We start from the raw sequence: 20,693 nt of genomic DNA on the forward strand, positions 1-20,693 counted from the left end.
ACAAATACGTAATCAATGCCGTTTGTTGCATTGTAAAATGTTAATTACATCAGGAGATATCGTAACCTAAAGTTGACGCTTGAAACCTCCGACGTTCAGTTGCATGTTGTAACAAACACGGGCCACGGTCGGCCAGCAGCATCTGCAGGGACATGTATACGATGACGACCGTGTTTAAGAGTGTGAATGTAGTGCACTGTTGTGGTTTGTTCTAGCTGTCGCAGTGTCCGCATGTAGCGCTTGCTGCTATTGTTATTCTGCATTCGTCTCTGCACGCAGACCAACTGTAGTCCAACTGTAGTACACCGTGTTACGAGAAGTCTGTCATAGTGTAGTGTTGTAGGAACTGTGACCACGGTGTATTCGAACTCTGAAAAGGCGGAGATGATACTCATCTATGGCGAGTGTCGACGAAATGCAGCTGAAGCCTGCAGGGTGTATGCAGAACGGTACCCGGACAGAGAGCATGCAACGTGCCGCACACTGCAAAACATCTACCGCCAACTGTATGCAACAGGTATGGTCGTAGCACGCAAACGGGTCCGTAACAGGCCCGTCACAGGAGAAGCGGGTGCAGTTGGTGTGTTAGCTGCTGTTGACATGAACCTACACATGAGTATACGGGACATTGCGAGAGCTGGTGGACTGAGTCAAAGTAGTGTCATGCGCATACTGCATCGTCACCGCTTTCACCCTTTTCATGTGTCGCTACATTAGCAATCACATGGTGATGACTTTAATCATCGAGTGCAATTCTGTCAGTGGCCATTAACAGAGAATGCGTTGCAGTTCTACCTGTTTACGGATAAAGCGGGTTTCACAAACCACGGGGCAGTGAATCTACGGAACATGCATTACTGTTCCGTGGACAATCCTCGCTGGTTCAGATAGGTAGAGCGACAGCGACCGTGACATGTAAATGTATAGTGCGGAATCATTGGCGACCACCTCATTGGTCCTCACTTCATTCCAGGTGCCCAAACAGCTGCAACATACATCGCGTTTCTACAGAATGATCTGCGAACGTTGCTCGAAAATGTCCCACTGGAAACGCGTCGACGTATGTGGTATCAGCATGATGGTGCACCTGCACATTCCGCAATTAACACTAGGCTGACCCTTGACAGGATGTTCGACGGGCGTTTTATAGGACGTGGAGGACCCATAAATTGGGCAGCCCGTTCTCCTGATCTTACACCTCTGGACTTCTTTCTGTGGGGTACGTTAAAGGAGAATGTGTACCGTGATGTGCCTACAACCCCAGAGGATATGAAACAACGTATTGTGGCAGCCTGCGGCGACATTACACCAGATGTACTGCGGCGTGTACAACATTCATTACGCCAGAGATTACAATTGTGTGCAGCAAATGATGGCCACCACATTGAACATCTATTGGCCTGACATGTCGGGACACACACACTATTCCACTCCGTAATTGAAAACGGAAAACACGTGTGTACGTGTACCTCACCCCTCATGGTAATGTACATGTGCGTCAGTGAAAAAGACCAATAAAAAGGTGTTAGCATGTGGATGTAATGTGCTATTCCAGTCTCTTCTGTACCTAAGGTCCATCACCGTTCCCTTTGGATCCTTACGTAATTCGGTGGCCTCCGATACACACGATCGAACAGCGGAGGAGTGGTACTCAAGCGTCAACTTTAGGTTACAATATCTCCGGATGCAATTAACATTTTACAATGCAACAAACGGCACTGATTACGTATTTGTTTATATGTTCAGATGTTCTAACAAAACTAACGGGGTTCCATATAGAAAAACGTAGGTTTGTGTTAAAAAACATACTTCCGTGCATTTTTGTATGGTTTGTATTAACCAATTACACTAGCCCCTCTCCCCACGTTCTGTCTGTGGAATCGATTCGTCAGTATTTGATGTGGTTTACGAAATATATGGAGCGGTAATGTTAGGTGACTCACCCTATATATATATATATATATATATATATATATATATATATATATATATATATATATATATAATTTCAGTTCCTACAGTGTCAAGTCTTTCAGTGTCACGCAAATTTTTATTTTTAAAGTGGATCACTTAAGACTATTTTCATGGGTGCACCCCTCAAATTTCTCCCTCATATCACAAAATTGTCGTCTGATGTAGTACAAACGGAAAAATAAATTCCTTTTAAAGCACAGTTTCGTATATAATTTATATTCAAAACCATACACCTGTGTCACAGAACAAATCCTACATCGAGGATACTATACACAAGTTTAAGGGAAAAAATGCTTCCGATAATTGTTACAGTATTTAAAGAACATCAAAATATGAACAGACTGAAATGAACAAACAGCAGATGAGACTATGTTAATCAATTCAATCGCAAAAAGCTAAGGAGGATATTATTAGCAAAATAAGAAATATGCAAAAGTGAAATGCCAAAACGAGGACTTCTCAATTGGGAGTTAATCAAAACAATCAGAATGGCTGAAAGAGATCACAATAGAGCCATAAACGAATGAGAGCTAAGCAACTAAGCTAACAAGACAATAGGCAAAAATGAGATGCCAACAAAATGAGACCTGGCCGAACTCCGTCGGTACTTATATACGGTTGCGCTCGTGGCGGCACCTCTCGGCCCGTACGCAAAACGCGCGCCTGCGATTGCAATGCATTCTTAGCTCTCACGGCGGCGTCTAGCGGCCCGTCGGCAAGTTGTGCGATTGCTGTCGCAGGTCGACCCTTAATCCATGACAGGCTCATCCAAGAATTGCGCCCGGCGGCCGCAAGTCAGTGTAGTTCAGCGCTCCGTCCGCGACCGTGTGTCGCTAGTGTCACCATAGGAGCGAGAGAGAGAGAGAGAGAGAGAGAGAGAGAGTGAGTGAGACCGGACAGCACTGCTCTGCGCTGGACTGTCCCGCGGTCAGATCAAACGTAACAAAATATTGTATTTTAGGAACAATTTTATGTAAGGGATATAGAGTCTCACTCTTACTTTTAGTAGTTACATGTAAGTATTTTTTGTTTTACTTCTTGTTAAAATTTTTTGTATCCCTTTTCAGAGTTTAGAAATAGGATCCATAGTTTGCTGTTTTGTACGTAAAAATTTTAACTGACCATATTTGATAACTTATTAAAATAGAATTAAGGTTACGAAGCTCTTTAATTCTTACAGTCGACACTGTTAAAGAAGACAATTAACATTTTATACGTCTTTCTTCTTCGAGGAAACGATTTTGTCTAGGCTTGGTACAATATTCCGTGAGACTGCTAACCTCAAAGAGTTGGTCAAGTTTTTATCGCCAAGGAAAGCTTTAAAAGAGCGAAAAAGCGCCCACAAATATACGTGGAACGAAACACTGAGAACTTTGGCTACGTGCTTGTGCAAAAGAGGATATTTCTCTCGTGGAAGACAGCTGTAAAAGTCATGCAAAGTTTTACACACAAGAAAGCGGTCCTTCAGGCGGATATGGCACTGTAGGACAATCAGCTCTAGTTGAAGCACTTGTGAGACGTCCTCTGCCCGAAGGGAAAACGGGCGAACAAATATATGTATCGGCTGGCTTTCAGGCGGTCCGCACGGCGAGCTAAGCGGCACTGCTCGGCCACTGCGGCAACATACGAATTCGCCCGGGGCGCTGGCCGCGCGTTAGCGCCCCAGGGGCACATTTTGGACGAACCTGATCTATGATGTTACACAGTGTAATGGGCAAAAAGAGCAATTTGCGAGGTCGGTAGATCACTAAGTACTGCTGACATAGACATCCTTGCCACCGTTGAGCTCCCTGAGGATATCCTCGATGGGACGACCCTTTGTTTCCGGCAGTACGAACCACGCAATAAGGGTGGAGAGGGCGCACACGGCAGCGAAGAACCAGAAGGTACCGTAGGTCCCCATGCTTTCCGACATGAGCGGGTACAGCTTGGACATGGTGCCGCCTGCGACGGAGATGATGAAGTAGCCGCAGGTACCAATTAAGCCTCTAATTCTCGGAGGCACGATCTCGGCAATCACGACGTACGGCAGAGCGGCCAGTCCAAAGGCCACCATCACCACGTAGACGGAGAGGCACGAGACGGGCAGCCAGCCGACACTCGACAGGTCCGCCTGGGTCTCCGCCTTGAGGTACAGGTACACGCCCATGACCGCCACTGACGAGCCGACGGCCCCGTTGGAGAGGAACAGCGTCGGGCGACGACCCATGCGGTCCACCAGCGGCGCCGACAGCAAGCCGCCAACCACCTGCACAAACGACAGGCGGCAGAGACGCTGGTAGTCGTACGAGGAATGTACCAGGGCTAGAGTTGTCCTCTAACAAAACTACGGCTTTGCTACGCTACACAAATGGAGTAGTAACTGGTATGGTTATCGGTAGTATTGCTAAAATTGGTAAAGAAAGAAACATAAATCGTGTGTGAGAGAGAAACTGGGAGCCAACAACATCTCTACGTTTCTTTTTTTTCGTTTGGTTGTCTGTTTTGCACATAATTAGAACCGCACATCTTTCAATGTTAATCCATTGAGTAATTTACGCTACTGGCCCTTAAAATTGTTACACTGAGAAGAAATGTAGGTGATAAACGGGTATTCATTGGACAAATACATTATACTAGAACTGACGTGTGATTACATTTTCACGCAATTTGGATGCATATATCCTGAGAAATCAGTACCCAGAACAACCACCTCTGGCCGTAATAACGGCCTTGACACGCCTGGGCGTTGAGTCAAACAAAGCTTGGATGGCGTGTACAGGTACAACTGCCCATGCAGCTTGAACACGATACCACAGTTCATCAAGAGTAGTGACTGGCGTATTGTCACGGGCCAGTTGCTCGGCCACCATTGACCAGTGCTGGCCAGGGAAGCAGTCGAGCATTTTCTGTATCCAGAAAGGCCCGTACAGGACCTGCAACACGCGGTAGTCCATTATCATGCTGAAATGTAGAGTTTCGCAGGGATCGAATGAAGGGTAGAGCCACGGGTAGTAACGCATGAGAAATGTAAGGTCCACTGTTCAAAGTGCCGTCAATGCGAACAAGAGGTGACCGAGACGAGTAACCAATGGCACTCCATACCATCACGCCGGGTGATACACCAGTATGGCGATGACGAATACACCTTTACAATGTGCGTTCACCGCGATGTCGCCAGACACGGATGCGACCATCATGATGCTATAAACAGAGCCTGAATTCATCCGAAAAAATGGCGTTTTGCCAACCGTGCACCCACGTTCGTCGTTTAGTACACCACAAGGCGCTCCTGTCTGTGATGCTGCGTCAAGGGTAACCGCAGCCGTGGTCTCGGAGCTGACAGTTCACGCTGCTGCAAACGTCGTCGAACTGTTCGTGCAGATGGTTGTTTGCCTGCAAACGTGCATATCTGTTGAAACTTCCTGGAAGATTAAAACTGTGTGCCCGACCGAGACTCGAACTCGGGACCTTTGCCTTTCGCGGGCAAGTGCTCTACCATCTGAGCTACCGAAACACGACTCACGGCCGGTATTCACAGCTTTACTTCTGCCAGTATCTCGTCTCCTACCTTTCAAACTTTACAGAAGCTCTTCTGCGAAACTTGCAGAACTAGCACTCCTGAAAGAAAGGATATTGCGGAGACATGGCTTAGCCACAGCCTGGGGGGTGTTTCCAGAATGAGATTATCACTCTGCAGCGGAGTGTGCGCTGATATGAAACTTCCTGGCAGATTAAAACTGTGTGCCTGACCGAGACTCGAACTCGGGACCTTTGCCTTTCGCGGGCAAGTGTCTCCGCAATATCCTTTCTTTCAGGAGTGCTAGTTCTGCAAGTGTCGCAGGAGAGCTTCTGTAAAGTTTGGAAGGTAGGAGACGAGATACTTGCAGAAGTAAAGCTGTGAGGACGGAGCGTGAGTCGTGCTTCGGTAGCTCAGATGGTAGCGCGCTTGCCCGCGAAAGGCAAAGGTCCCTAGTTCGATTCTCGGTCGGGCACACAGTTCTAATCTACCAGGAAGTTTCATATCAGCGCACACTCCGATGCAGAGTGAAAATCTCATTCTGGGTACATACGTGTTGACTCAGGAAGCGAGACGTGGCTCCACGATCCGTTACAGCCATGCGGATAAGATTCCTGTCACCTCGACTGCTAGTGATACGAGGCCGTTGGGATCCAGCACGGCGTTCCATATTACCCTCCTGAACCCACCGATTCCATATTCTGCTAACAGTCATTGAATCTCGACCAACGCGAGCAGCAATGACTCGATACGACAAACCGCACTCGCGATAGGCTCCAACCCGACCTTTATCAAAGTCGGAAACGTGATCGTACGCGTTTCTCCTTCTTACACGAGGCATCACAACAACGTTTTCGCAGGCAATGCCGGTCAACTGCTGGTTGTGTATGAGAAATCGGTTGGAAGCTTTCCTCATGTCAGCACGTTGTAGGTGTCGCCACCGGCGGCAACCTTATGTGAATGCTCTGAAAAACTAATCATTTGCATATCACAGCATCTTCTTCCTGTCGGTTAAATTTCAGGTCTGTAGCACGTCATCTTCGTGGTGTAGCAATTTTAATGGCCAGTAGTGTATATCCTTATCCAATATGAATTTTATTTTATAAGTAATAAAATTTAGTTGATAGTGCACTCTTTTACGTAACCATAGTAATTACTATTGCTGCAAGTTCAGTTTAATGCACAAACATAAAAGTATATAATTAACGTTGTTATTTTGTACTCAATGGAACATTCATCATAATCAAAGGCAAGAGTTTCCTGTTGATTCTGGTAAACGCGGAAGTAGTTTATGAATAACGGAAATATGTTTTACATAATTTCATAGAAGTTTTGCGTTTTTTTATATTAACTTTCTGTTGAGCAAATTGCGTTTTCTAGCACTATATGATGAATCTTGGTTGTTTTCTTTACTTTTACCACTACATCCCTCTGTTTCATGTTGCAAATCAACAGTTTTCGAATAAAAGCTGAATTAAACATTGAAAATTTCAGTTTTGCTATAAATACTGATTATTTTGATGTAACAGACAGGAAAATAACTATATAGAACGAAAATGTTCAGTAGAAAATGGAAAGCACTAGTTTACTTTTGTTCTACAGTATTACTTCCGTTTCTCGGCTTACAAGCCATCTTCAGACATTACTAAGTATTGTCACCAAAGAAATTGCAATATTTATAAATAACATTGGAGGAGAAGTTATATTTCTAGATTGAAGCAGAAACATACGGTAAGTAACGTCTTTGACAGTATGGTGGCAGTGCAACATAAAAAGTACAAATTGAACAGTAAATAAATAAAAACGGAGTAAACAGAAAGAAATTTTAACACAAAATAGGAACAGCATGCCTACTTAACAGATTATATTAATAAACAAAACTAATAAAATAAAATAAAATTAGTACTTGACAAGGCTATTTCAGGAGGTATAAAACATGGAGAGTGATACACAAACCAATTTAAAGAAGAAAGAATTATCAATATAAATACAGAATATATATAAGGAACGTAAGCAATATCAATAAGATTAAAAGAAATGGATAAATGCAGGAAAATGGAGGAGTGTGAGGGAACATATAGTAAATACAATCTTTGAGAGTGTGTTGGTACGGAATTTTAAAAGGTAAAACGCTGAACAATACAGAAATATAAAAGGAGCAAACAGGAAAAAAACATTAACAGTTTGTAAGCGGAGCAGACAAGGGCGGGGGGATCACTCTGGCGAAGATAAGGCCTGCCTGCAAATAAGAAAATCCATTGAGATAAGCGACTTTGACAAAGCGCCAATTATTATTAGGCAGGGCCTGTGAACGAGTATCTCGAAAACAGCGAAGCTGGTTGAATGTTCACGTGCTACTATTGTGAGCATCTAGGCAAAGAGGTAGAAGGGCAGTGAAATTACCACTAGCAGCTATATGGTTGGACGTTCACGACACTTCTCAGAACGTGGGAATCGGAAGCTTGTTTGCTCTGTAAAGTAGGATAGGCAGTGATCCGTGGCATTTCTGCCGAAATAGCACAATACTGGTGCTTGCAAAAGTGTTTCTGAGCATACCGTTCATTGTAGATTGTTGAAATAGAGTTTCGCAGTAGACCACCCAGTAACGGGCGTGTTGTGGCGCCCTGGAAATATTGTATTTTCGGAGTTGGGGCGGCCACACAGGACACTAGTCAAAGCCGCGGCCCGGCAGCGACCACGTGGTCCCGGACGTTAGCTTACCAATCGCGTGATGCCGCACAACGGGCGGTCCAGCCGCGTGGTTGGGAATTCATTGGTGACGCTGAGCCAATGAAAGAGACTTGTATGCCGAGAGTGCCAAAGTTGGCGGTCTTTGTGAAACCATCATGGCAGACATTTCACAGTTCATATAGAAAGTAATGGTAGCCAGATGAATCATGATACCTCAAATGAAACATGTACATTACCATTATTTGCACGACGATTCTGATAATGTAATCAGATTTTCAATATCTTCATTAGTTTAAAGTTTAGTATCTGACGGTAAATTATACGAGTAACACCCAGCAATGAATTTCCAAAATATACTACTGGCCATTAAAATTGCTACACCACGAAGATGACGTGCTACAGACACGAAATTTAACCGACAGGAAGAAGATACTATGATACTAAAATGATTAGCTTTTCACAGCATTCAAACAAGGCTGGCGCCGGTGGCGACACCTACAACGTGCTGACGTGAGGAAAGTTTCCAACCCATTTCTTATACAGAAATAGTAGTTGACCGGCGTTTCCTGGTGAAACGTTGTTGTGATGTCTCGTGTAAGGAGAAGAAATGCGTATCATCGGGTTTCCGACTTTGATAAAGGTCGGATTGTAATCTATCGCCATTGCGGTTTATCCTATCGCGACATTGCTGTTCGCGTTGGTCGAGATCCAATGACTGTTAGCAGAATATGGAATCGGTGGGTTCAGGAGGGTAATACGGAACGCCGTGCTGGATCCTAACGGCCTCATATCACTTGCAGTCGAGATGACAGGCATCTTATCCGCATGGTTGTAACGGAACGTGCAGCCACGTCTCGATCCCTGAGTCAACAGATGGGGACTTTTCCAAGACAACAACCATCTGCACGAACAGTTCGACGAAGGTTGCAGCAGCATGGACTATCAGCTCGGAGGACCATGGCTGCGGTTACCCTTGACGCTGCATCGCAGACAGGAGCGCCAGCGATGGTGTATTCAACGACGAACCTTGGTGCACGAAAGGCAAAACGTCATTTTTTCGGATGAATCCAGGTTCTGTTTACAGCATAATTATGGTCGCATCCGTGTTTGGCGACATCGCAGTGAGCGCACATTGGAAACGTGCCATACTGGCGTATCTCCCGGCGTGAAGCTATGGGGTGCCATTAGTTACACGTCTCGGCCACCTCTTGTTCGCATTGACGGCACTTTGAACAGTGGACTTTGCATTTCAGATGTGTTACGAACCTTGGCTGTACCCTTCATTCGATCCCTGCGAAACCCTACATTTCAACAGGACAATTCACGACCGCATGTTGCAGGTCCTGTACGGTCCATTCTGGATAGAGAAAATATTCGACTGCTGCCCTAGCCAGCCCATTCTCCAGATCTCTCACCAACTGAAAACGTCTGGTCAATGGTGGCCGAGCAACGGGCTTGTGACGCCAGTCGCTACCCTTGATGAGCAGTGATATCGTGTTTAAGCTGCATGTACAGCTGTACCTCTACACGTCATCCAAGCTCCGTTTCACTCAATGCACAGGCGTATCAAGGCCGTTATTACGGCCAGAGGTGGTTGGTCTGGGTACTGATTTCTCAGGATCTATGCACCCAAATTGCGTGATAATGTAGTCACATGTCAATTCTAGTATAATACATTAGTCCAATGAATACCAGTTAATCATCTGCATTTCTTCTCGGTGTAGCAATTTTAGTGGCCAGTAGTGTATAAACGCTTCATCCGATTTTCTCGATCGCCGTGTCTTTAGAAAGCTATTAGTGTAAACCTCTAATTGGTATGAATTACAGGCATGTAACTTGAATAATACATGAGTTATTGGAGGTCAAAGTGGCCGATTACTATCGATCGCTTCAGGCCATAAGTACTCCACAGTTACACGAAAAAACGGTAGCAGCATCCTTATAAATTCATTTATTCATCTATGTCTTTGTTTATATCCGATATACACTATTCATGAAGAAATTAGTTAAATATTTACTGTGTTATAGGAAGCACAGAGAGATTAGGCTACTGGCCTACCTTTTGTTCTATTGCTTTGATATATGTTTGTTTAATTTGTTTAAGTATCTAATTATGCGTGTTAGAGCGTGTTTATGGTGCAGTAGTAGGAATATTTATTTAATTTCAAATTATTTAAATGTAAATCCAGTATTTCGAAAGTGTTTTACGTTTGTGAGTATACGTTAGGTTGGAGACGTGGATAGAGCGCTCTAGCCAATCACAGCGCTCGTTATTAAGGTAGGCGACTACCGAAGTGAATAGAAGGGAGTCTGGGAGTCGCACGGGATACGAGGAGGTACTGGATGCGACGGCGCGGCGAACGTGCGGCGCGATATAGACTTGGAGGGGGTGGAGCGGTTTGCGCCTGGTAGCGGCAGATAGAAATTCTTTGAAGTGCCGACTTGTGCACTTGTGAGATTTCCGTGGCTTCTACAGTGAAGACGTAGTGTGCGTTTAGAAGTGAATATCGCGCAAGCTGTGTTGTTGTTCATAACTTGGTTCAAATGGCTCCTAGCATTATGGGACTTAACATCTGTGGTCGTCAATCCCCTAGAACTTAGAACTACTTAAACCTAACCAACCTAAGGACATCACACACATCCATGCCCGAGGCAGGATTCGGACCTGCGACCGTAGTGGTCACGCGGTTCCAGAATGTAGCTCCTAGAACCGCGCGGCCACACCGGTCGGCTTGTTCAAAACTAATTACGTGCTGTAGGAATCTATTGTTTCCCTGTTATTCAACTTATATTTTATTTAATTGCTGGATCATCGACACCAATAAGTGTTTTGCAGAAATTTACCGCATTCTCAAAAGTACTTCTGCTATCATGCTCATCATTTAAAGTCGTTAAGATAGTACCTGCAGACTTTATTTAATTGCAATTTTTCATTTATAAATGTATATGTTACGTTCAAAATTCGCAACTGCCGAGTGATAGGAGCTTCGACCAATCGGTTAATGTGTGTAGTCTTCTCGTATACTGTAGACTCAGCAATATTTGGCCTGTAATGCGGCAACTACGTATCCCACACAACAAACCAGCCAAAACTTTTAATATTGAAACTCTGAGTCGGAGGGTGCGCAGTTATCTGAAGGCCCGCAACCCCAACAAGTAGAAGCTACGACATCGTCAGTTACGACTGCAGTGGGTAAGAGACCACGGGGAATCGACAGTCGATCAATGGAAACGTGACGACTCGTCGGCTGAATCACATTTTTGCTAGATCGATGGTAGTCTTCATAACGCCGCCACAGAGGTGAACCGCGGCTCGAAACCTGCAGCGCACCACGGACGCCGAATGGTGGGAGAAGTATTCTGTTATGAGAGACATTCCCCTGCGCTTGCGTGGGTTCTGTGGTAGTAAGAGCCATAATCGTGCTACAGTGGTTTGAGGAGCATTATAGTGAACTGACGTTGATGTGTCGGCGACCAAAATTCGCCTGATGTAAACCCTGTGGAATCCATCTGCGTCGCACCATCACCACACACCTTAATCAGCGGATCGTTATTTGCTCAAAATACATGACCAGTGTGTAGACATCTAAAGCCACATACTGCTAAAAACCTACCAACAATCTGTCGGATTCCTGATTCTCAGAACCAGTGATGTATTTGGTTCCAAAGGCGGACAAACAAGCTGTTAAACAGGGGGTCATAAAATTTCGGCTCATCAGTGTATGGTGAGATTTTACTAGGATTAATGTAGAACTTGAACGGTTGCTTGGTGAATAGCTTGCCTTGGCACTTATGTTTCCAAATCACTTTCCTCTCCTCTTGTCTGAAAATTCTCGGTAAAATTCCTCACAGTACACATGTTAAGCGGACAGTGCTACAGGTGTGAACCTGTGTTATTATGTGTTAACATAACCCGTTATCTTAAAAGTAGAAGCGAATCGTGTTCAGAGATAAATGGCGCTCTGGGGTTGTGACAGGGTGGAAGAGGGGAGAGGAGGTTAGAAGTGTCACGGAAGATAGGTTGCCAGACTGCGGTCATCCACTTACCCCTCCGTAGGTCTGCAAAATGAAGACTGAGCGGACGATTCCCCACGCCTTGTACCGCACTGTGTCACTATAGGGCGTTCCACGAAGATGTACCAACCCTTCTGCTGCTCACCTATTGAATCACTGATGGTGCAGTGTGCAGACAAGCCTAGGGGTGTTTGTTTTCAGCAAAGTAAGTTAACAATACATAAAACAGATATGAGATACTAATAATAACAACGCAAGATGCACATATGGACAGAATCTACATAATATTTGCAGACTGTTCTACGCTGCTGGAGAGCAATTGATTCTTAGTTATCGTGTAGACAGTTTTAGTGTTCTTTCGAGAAAGGCGACTTCCTGCACCATGAACGCTGTTCGCTTTTCAGTTTGCATACAGACTGTACCTTCCCAGCATTTCCCGTCCAGTTCTCAAACTGAGTAGACAAAATAACTTCACTGAACTCGTGTTTATATTTTCGGTTTATGTTCGGTTCAGTAAGTGAGTCCTTTCTTGCAATTGTCAAGTGAGCAGCAAAATGTCCTGGTACCCCGTCATGCATGTACCGCATTCCCCAACAAAAGGCGTTTTTCGTTGCGAGGGGATCGTCTCATGAAATTTCAATCACCAGTTTTCTCCTCCGATTGCGAAAACAATCTGTTGGCAACCACCTACATAGGGCGAAATGATTATCACGATAAAATAAGAGAAATGAGGGATCGCACGGAAAAATTTAAGTGCTCGTTTTCCCCGCGTGCCGTTCGAGAGTGGAACGGTAGAGAGACAGCATGAATGTGGCTCATTGAACCCTCTGCCAGGCAATTTATTGTGAATACCAGAGTAATCACGTAGATGTAAATGTTTTGTACTAATTAGTGCAACATTTCATACTGTAGTCTCGTAACCACACTGTCTCAATTTTCTTGAAAACGAATCTTTGTGGATACTTTCATCCTCGTCACTTTCGCTGTTAATTATGATACAACCGCTACATTCAGCTAGTATGATAAAAATGTCTTGCTTTCGTAAACAGCACAGCACAAACACTGTGTTAATTAAGGTAACTGATGAACTGAAATACGCCGCGGGCAACCGTGAGGCCATAATTTTGGCAGTACGAAATTTCAACCGATCATTCACAAGCGGTACTGCTCAGTAAAATACAATAGCTAAAATTTTGAGAGAGTACGCTGGAGTGGTTTGAAAACGGCTTGAAAAACATACAACAACGTGTTGCCTATAGGAATGAAATGTCATTTAAAAGCACGAACTCTCTGGAATCTCCCAGCGGTGAGTGCTAGGACTAATATTGTTTTCCTTGTATGTCAAAGGCATCTCGTCGGTTCTGTCCTCATGTAAATATTTTATGTATCAACGGCCTCTAGCTATGCCTGAGTGCCAGAGCTGAAGATATCAATACAGTAATCGTCCCGATGAATGACAGTCTCTTGGTAAGAAGCGGGCAAACCACATGCGAATATATTCCAAGTAATCTTAATATCCCATCAGAAACTGACAAATTTTAGAACTGTGTGAGCACTTGACTTCTATTCTCCCTGACGGTATTCCAGTACCGTATCAGAAGATAGTAACAATCTGGGTATGAACTGAAGGACAATCTCAACTGGGAAGAAAATACTGTCGCCACACGACGGAACAGTTCTCCTAGCTTCTGTGCCGTCAAAACGCTTCTGAACATATTTCCACGAGATGTGAAGCGTAAACGTGTGCAATCATTCGTTATACCGAACCTACACCACGGCGACGTAATCCAACACGGACGTGTAGCGAGAGCACTAAGTGGTTGGTACTGACCACGATTTCTCGTGTGCTCTTCGTCTGTAACGTCTGTATGGCTGTGACAGTGCTTTACGCTCCCAATTAGTTTGGTTTGCCATCAGTCAAGCTACGTGTCACACGCTGCGTCTGCCTCACCGATTCCTCAGTGCGCATGTGTGCTAGTACCACGCATCAGAGGTTACTTGTCGTCTCATCGTAGTCGAAGAACACGACCTCACTGATATAATATCCTGCAAAAACATCCCCAAATTCCACCTCTGTCGCTGGTTGCCGCCTCTGGAACAAGCTACGCAGGATTTTACGTCTTGTTGCTTTAAAGAAGAGGCTGAAACAATTTTTTTGTCATCCTCACAGCATTGTCCCAAATAATTAACGTATATGACCAATTTTAACTGCGTTAAAACAGTAAAGGAAGCCTTCCCGTCTTCTCAATTTGCGTTCTTTAGCCGGCCACGGTGGCCGAGCAGTTCTAGGCACTTGTCCGAAACCACGCGGCTGCTACGGACACAAGTTCGAATCCTGCCTCGGGGTTGGATGTGTGAGATGTCTTTAGGTTAGTTAGGTTTAAGTAGTTCTAAGTTTAGGGGAGTGATGACATCAGTTGTTAAGTTCCAGAGTGCTCAGAGCCATTTGAACCATTTTTGCGCTCTTTATACTTTCGCTTCTCACTCAGTTACGTCGCTTTCTTTTCCCCTGCCTTTCTTTAATTACAGTTTATCACATTCCTCTTTCTAAGCCTCGTCCACCCTTTATCTCATATCCATTCCTTCTGGAGCCACATTCCTATAATTTGTATTTATCATTGCACTTCTCGTGAACGAATGTCTAGCGTCTGGTTTTTGCACTACAGCAGTTTCTAAACCTCAGCCCCAAAGTAGATGTAACTTGTAACGTGCTTATTGTTTATGTGCGATGTAAAAGACAATCCAAGAAAAATAATATTATTAATAATAATAAAATCAATGCACCACGAAGGAATTAGCCAAATGCCTGGAAATGCATATGTGTGATGTACATGTAGAGACAAACAAACGGTTATAATTCAACAAAAAATGGGTGATTCATTCAAGAGAAAGAGCTTCAGGCACTGAGCTTGTCAGTAGAGTGTTGTTCAAACTCTGGTTCTTATCCGAGCAGTTCTTCACCTTGGCACTGATTCATGGAATTATTGGATGTTCTCCTGAAAGATATTGTGCCAGATTCTGTAAAATCAGTGCGTTATCCTACATATACATCTACATCTACATCTACATCTACATCTACGTACATACTGCGCAATCCACCATACGGTGCGTGGCGGAGGGTACCTCGTACCACAACTAGCATCTTCTCTCCCTGTTATACTCCCAAACAGAACGAGGGAAAAATGACTGCCTATATGCCTCTGTACGACCCCTAATCTCTCTTATCTTATCTTTGTGGTCTTTCAGCGAAATGTAAGTTGGCAGCAGTAAAATTGTACTGCAGTCAGCCTCAAATGCTGGTTCTCTAAATTTCCTCAGTAGCGATTCACGAAAAGAACGCCTCTTTTCCTCCAGAGACTCCCACCCGAGTTCCTGAAGCATTTCCGTAACACTCGCGTGATGATCAAACCTACGAGTAACAAATCTAGCAGCCCGCCTCTGAATTGCTTCTATGTCCTCCCTCACTCCGACCTGATAGGGATCCCAAACGGTCGAGCAGTACTCAAGAATAGGTCGTATTAGTGTTTTATAAGCGGTCTCCTTTACTGATGAACCACATCTGTCCAGAATTCTGCCAATGAACCGAAGACGACTATCCGCCTTCCCCACAACTGCCATTACATGCTTGTCCCACTTCATATCGCTCTGCAATTTTAAACCCAAGTATTTAATCGACGTGACTGTGTCAAGCGCTACACTACTAATGGAGTATTCAAACATTACGAGATTCTTTTTCCTATTCATCTGCATTAATTTATATTTATCTATTATCTATATTTAGAGTTAGCTGGCATTATTTACACCAATCGCAAACCCTCCCCATGTCTTGTATCCTCCTACAGTCACTCAACGACGACACCATCCCGTACACCACGGCATCATCAACAAACAGCCGCACATTGCTATCCACCCTATCCAAAAGATCATTTATGCAGATAGAAAACACCAGCGGACCTACCACACTTCCCTGTGGCACTCCAGATGATACCCTCACCTCCGATGAACAGTCACCATCGAGGACAACGTACTGGTTTCTACTACTTGAGAAGTCTTCGAGCCAGTCACATATTTGGGGTCCAATCCCATATGCTCGTACCTTAGGAGTCTGAAGTGGGGCACCGAGTCAAACGCTATCCGGAAGTCAAGGAATATGGCATCCGTCTGATACCCTTCATCCATGGTTCGCAAGATATCATGTGATAAAAGGGCGAGTTCATTTCGCAGGTATGCTTTCTAAAGCCGTGCTGATGCATGGACAGCAATTTATCTGTCTCAAGGAAATTCGTTATATTCGAAATGAGAATATGTTCGAGAACCCTGCAACAAACCGATGTTAAGGATATTGGTCGGTAATTTTGAGGATCCGTCCTTCTACCTTTCTTATATACAGGTGTCACCTGCGCTTTTTTCCAGTCGCTCGGGGCTTTACGTTGCGCAAGAGATTCACGATAAATGCAAGCTAATGCTTATCCTGCCATGAAAATAAACGACACCCTGGATCATCACTGCCGATTGTCGGCCTGTATGATGGGCGACAGTCAGGGTTGCTGTACCACCGTTGGGTAGGGTGTCTCCATACATGTTTTCGCCCTGGAATCTGACTGCAGTAGAATTATAATCAGTGATGAGTCCCGCTTCGACGTGAGCGCCAATATCCAGTGAAGACGTGTTTGGAGAAGATTCGCAAAGTGATGGAATACCAGCCTGACTGTCACCCACCGTAAGGGCCGACGTCCAGGAGCGACGGTCTGTGGTGCCGTTCCATTTCACAGCGGGATCCCTTTGGTTGTCATGTGGTGCACCCTTACCTCACACTTGTACGTCGACGATATTCTACGATCCGTTTTGTAGCCCTTCATGGCGAATCATCCCGGACTTACATTTCAGCAAGATATTGCTCTCCTGTAGACAGCAGAGTTTCTGCAGCTTGTATTAGTGCTTACCGAAGCCTATCTCGGCCAGCATGGTCGCCGGATCTCTCCCCAGTTGAGAACGTTTGGAGCCATATGGGCACGGCCCTCCAACCATCTCGGGATTTTGGGCAACTGACGCGCCAGTTGGGTAGGATGTGGCACGTTATCCCTCAGGACGACATCCAACAACTCTGCCAATCAATACCAAGCCAAATAACTGCTTGCATAAAGGCCAGAGGCGGACAAAGGCGTTATTGACTTACTCAGTTTTGAAGAGCTCTTTCTCTTGAACGAATAATCCAATTGTTCTGAAGTTGTAGTCATTTGTTTGTCCGCACATTCCCGATGTGTCCTTCTTTTTTTAAAATTTTTTTGTGGGTGACTGTTTACAGCGGTCATGTATTTGAAGGAAAGTATTCTATACATATAAACCTTCATTCTCAACCGGCTTCAGTTTTAGCAACCATCATCACGACAAAGTATAAAATAAAGAAACAAAAAAACATACGAAAAGAACAGAAAAATTTGAAAAATGAAAATTCCTTATAATTAACTGAAATTTTACAGTTTGAGTAATAAAGTGTTTTGTTAATTGATTTACATTGTAGGTTTTTTGATAATAATGAGGGCTGCATCAATACATAGCCCTATAGCAACCTTCTGCAATTATATACATATCATTTTTGTTAATATCCAGATGGAATATTCAAGTCACGAGCTGTCGCTGTCATGATCTTGTGATGTTTCATGTTTGTACCGTGTCATCGGTTTCATTATATTCTACCTGGACGGTTTTCATGTAACCTAATTTTTGTAATCTTCTGATATAGTCTGAATGAACAAGAGTTATAACATGCTGTTCTATATATAATTATAATTATGTACTGCTGTAATATATGTAACATGATGCTTACATCAATATTTTAACATGATATATATTTTAGTTCATAAATAAATATACATACAACCTGAGAGCTTGTATATAATGTATAAAAATTATATAGCTGGCAAAAAGGGCATTTATGTCAAAGAGAAATCTACTAGTATCGTTTAACACAGGCCTTAATTTGAGGAAGAAATTTTTTAGAATGTAGTTTTGGAACACAGCATTGTACGATAGTAAGACACAGGCTGTGGGGAAACCGGAACGGAAGAGAAACGAAGTATTTGAGATGTGGTGTTACAGTAGAATGCTGAAAAGTAGATGGACTGGTAAGATAAGAAGTGAGAAGATTCTCCTTAGAATCGGCGAGGAAAGTAGCAGAGCGCTGAGATAAAGAGGTTAACACAGGAGAGGAATTCGTGGTGGACAGCAACAAACCAGTCAAAGACTGATGACTAGAATGATGAAAAGAAAAAGAAAAAGGCGAGTGGTGTCATTTACCTTGGCCTCCTTGGGACATGTACTGGTGGTGACGGGCACCATGAAATCTGCATATTATGTGAACATTCCCCCCCCCCCCCCCCCCCCCCATGAACCATGGACCTTGCCGTTGGTGGGGAGGCTTGCGTGCCTCAGCGATACAGATGGCCGTACCGTAGGTGCAACCACAACGGAGGGGTATCTGTTGAGAGGCCAGACAAACGTGTGGTTCCTGAAGAGGGGCAGCAGCCTTTTCAGTAGTTGCAGGGGCAACAGTCTGGATGATTGACTGATCTGGCCTTGCAACATTAACCAAAACGGCCTTGCTGTGCTGGTACTGCGAACGGCTGAAAGCAAGGGGAAACTACAGCCGTAATTTTTCCCGAGGACATGCAGCTTTACTGTATGATTAAATGGGTAAAATATTCCGGAGGCAAAATAGTCCCTCATTCGGATCTCCGGGCGGGGACTACTCAGGAGGATGTCGTTATCAGGAGAAAGAAAACTGGCGTTCTACGGATCGGAGCGTGGAATGTCAGATCCCTTAATCGGGCAGGTAGGTTAGAAAATTTAAAAAGGGAAATGGATAGGTTAAAGTTAGATATAGTGGGAATTAGTGAAGTTCGGTGGCAGGAGGAACAAGACTTCTGGTCAGGTGACTACAGGGTTATAAACACAAAATCAAATAGGGGTAACGCAGGAGTAGGTTTAATAATGAATAGGAAAATAGGAGTGCGGGTAAGCTACTACAAACAGCATAGTGAACGCATTATTGTGGCCAAGATAGATACGAAGCCCACACCTACTACAGTAGTACAAGTTTATATGCCAACTAGCTCTGCAGATGATGAAGAAATTGAAGAAATGTACGATGAAATAAAAGAAATTATTCAGATAGTGAAGGGAGGCGAAAATTTAATAGTAATGGGTGACTGGAATTCGAGTGTAGGAAAAGGGAGAGAAGGAAACATAATAGGTGAATATGGATTGGGGCTAAGAAATGAAAGAGGAAGCCGCCTAGTAGAATTTTGCACAGAGCACAACTTAATCATAGCTAACACTTGGTTTAAGAATCATGAAAGAAGGTTGTATACGTGGAAGAACCCTGGAGATACTAAAAGGTATCAGATAGATTATATAATGGTAAGACAGAGATTTAGGAATCAGGTTTTAAGTTGTAAGACATTTCCAGGGGCAGATGTGGACTCTGACCACAATCTATTGGTTATGACCTGTAGATTAAAACTGAAGAAACTGCAAAAATGTGGGAAATTAAGGAGATGGGACCTGGATAAACTGAAAGAACCAGAGGTTGTACAGAGTTTCAGGGAAAGCATAAGGGAACAATTGACAGGAATAGGGGAAAGAAATACAGTAGAAGAAGAATGGGTAGCTCTGAGGGATGTAGTAGTGAAGGCAGCAGAGGATAAAGTAGGTACAAAGACGAGGGCTGCTAGAAATCCTTGGGTAACAGAAGAAATACTGAATTTAATTGATGAAAGGAGAAAATATAAAAATGCAGTAAATGAAGCAGGCAAAAAGGAATACAAACGTCTCAAAAATGAGATCGACAGGAAGTGCAAAATGGCTAAACAGGGATGGCTAGAGGACAAATGTAAGGATGTAGAAGCTTATCCCACTAGGGGTAAGATAGATACTGCCTACAGGAAAATTAAAGAGACCTTTGGAGAAAGGAGAACCACGTGTATGAATATCAAGAGCTCAGATGGCAGCCCAGTTCTAAGCAAAGAAGGGAAGGCAGAAAGGTGGAAGGAGTATATAGAAGGTTTATACAAGGGCGATGTACTTGAGGACAATATTATGGAAATGGAAGAGGATGTAGATGAAGACGAAATGGGAGATATGATACTGCGTGAAGAGTTTGACAGAGCACTGAAAGACCTGAGTCGAAACAAGGCCCCCGGAGTAGACAACATTCCATTAGAACTACTGACGGCCTTGGGACATCCAGTCCTGACAAAACTCTACCAGCTGGTGAGCAAGATGTATGGGACAGGCGAAATACCCTCAGACTTCAAGAAGAATATAATAATTCCAATCCCAAAGAAAGCAGGTGCTGACAGATGTGAAAATTACCGAACTATCAGTTTAATAAGCCACAGCTGCAAAATACTAACGCGAATTCTTTACAGACGAATGGAAAAACTGGTAGATGCAGACCTCGGGGAGGATCAGTTTGGATTCCGTCGAAATGTTGGAACACGTGAGGCAATACTGA

At 44.0% G+C, this 20,693-nt stretch overlaps 1 protein-coding gene across 2 annotated transcripts in view; it reads right to left on the reverse strand.

Moving 5' to 3' along the window:
• Positions 1 to 2,167: 2,167 nt before the first annotated feature.
• Positions 2,168 to 20,693, reverse strand: part of LOC126278011 (facilitated trehalose transporter Tret1-like) — a 132,376-nt gene continuing 113,850 nt past the window's right edge. For both annotated transcript variants that reach the window (XM_049977715.1, XM_049977714.1), the window contains one exon: positions 2,168 to 4,222. In XM_049977715.1, the coding sequence (XP_049833672.1) occupies positions 3,722 to 4,222 (501 nt within the window). In that variant the 3' untranslated portion in view covers positions 2,168 to 3,721. The remainder of the gene's footprint in view (positions 4,223 to 20,693) is intronic.

Source organism: Schistocerca gregaria, chromosome 6 (assembly GCF_023897955.1).
Source record: "Schistocerca gregaria isolate iqSchGreg1 chromosome 6, iqSchGreg1.2, whole genome shotgun sequence".
In the NCBI taxonomy this organism is placed as follows: domain Eukaryota; kingdom Metazoa; phylum Arthropoda; class Insecta; order Orthoptera; family Acrididae; genus Schistocerca; species Schistocerca gregaria.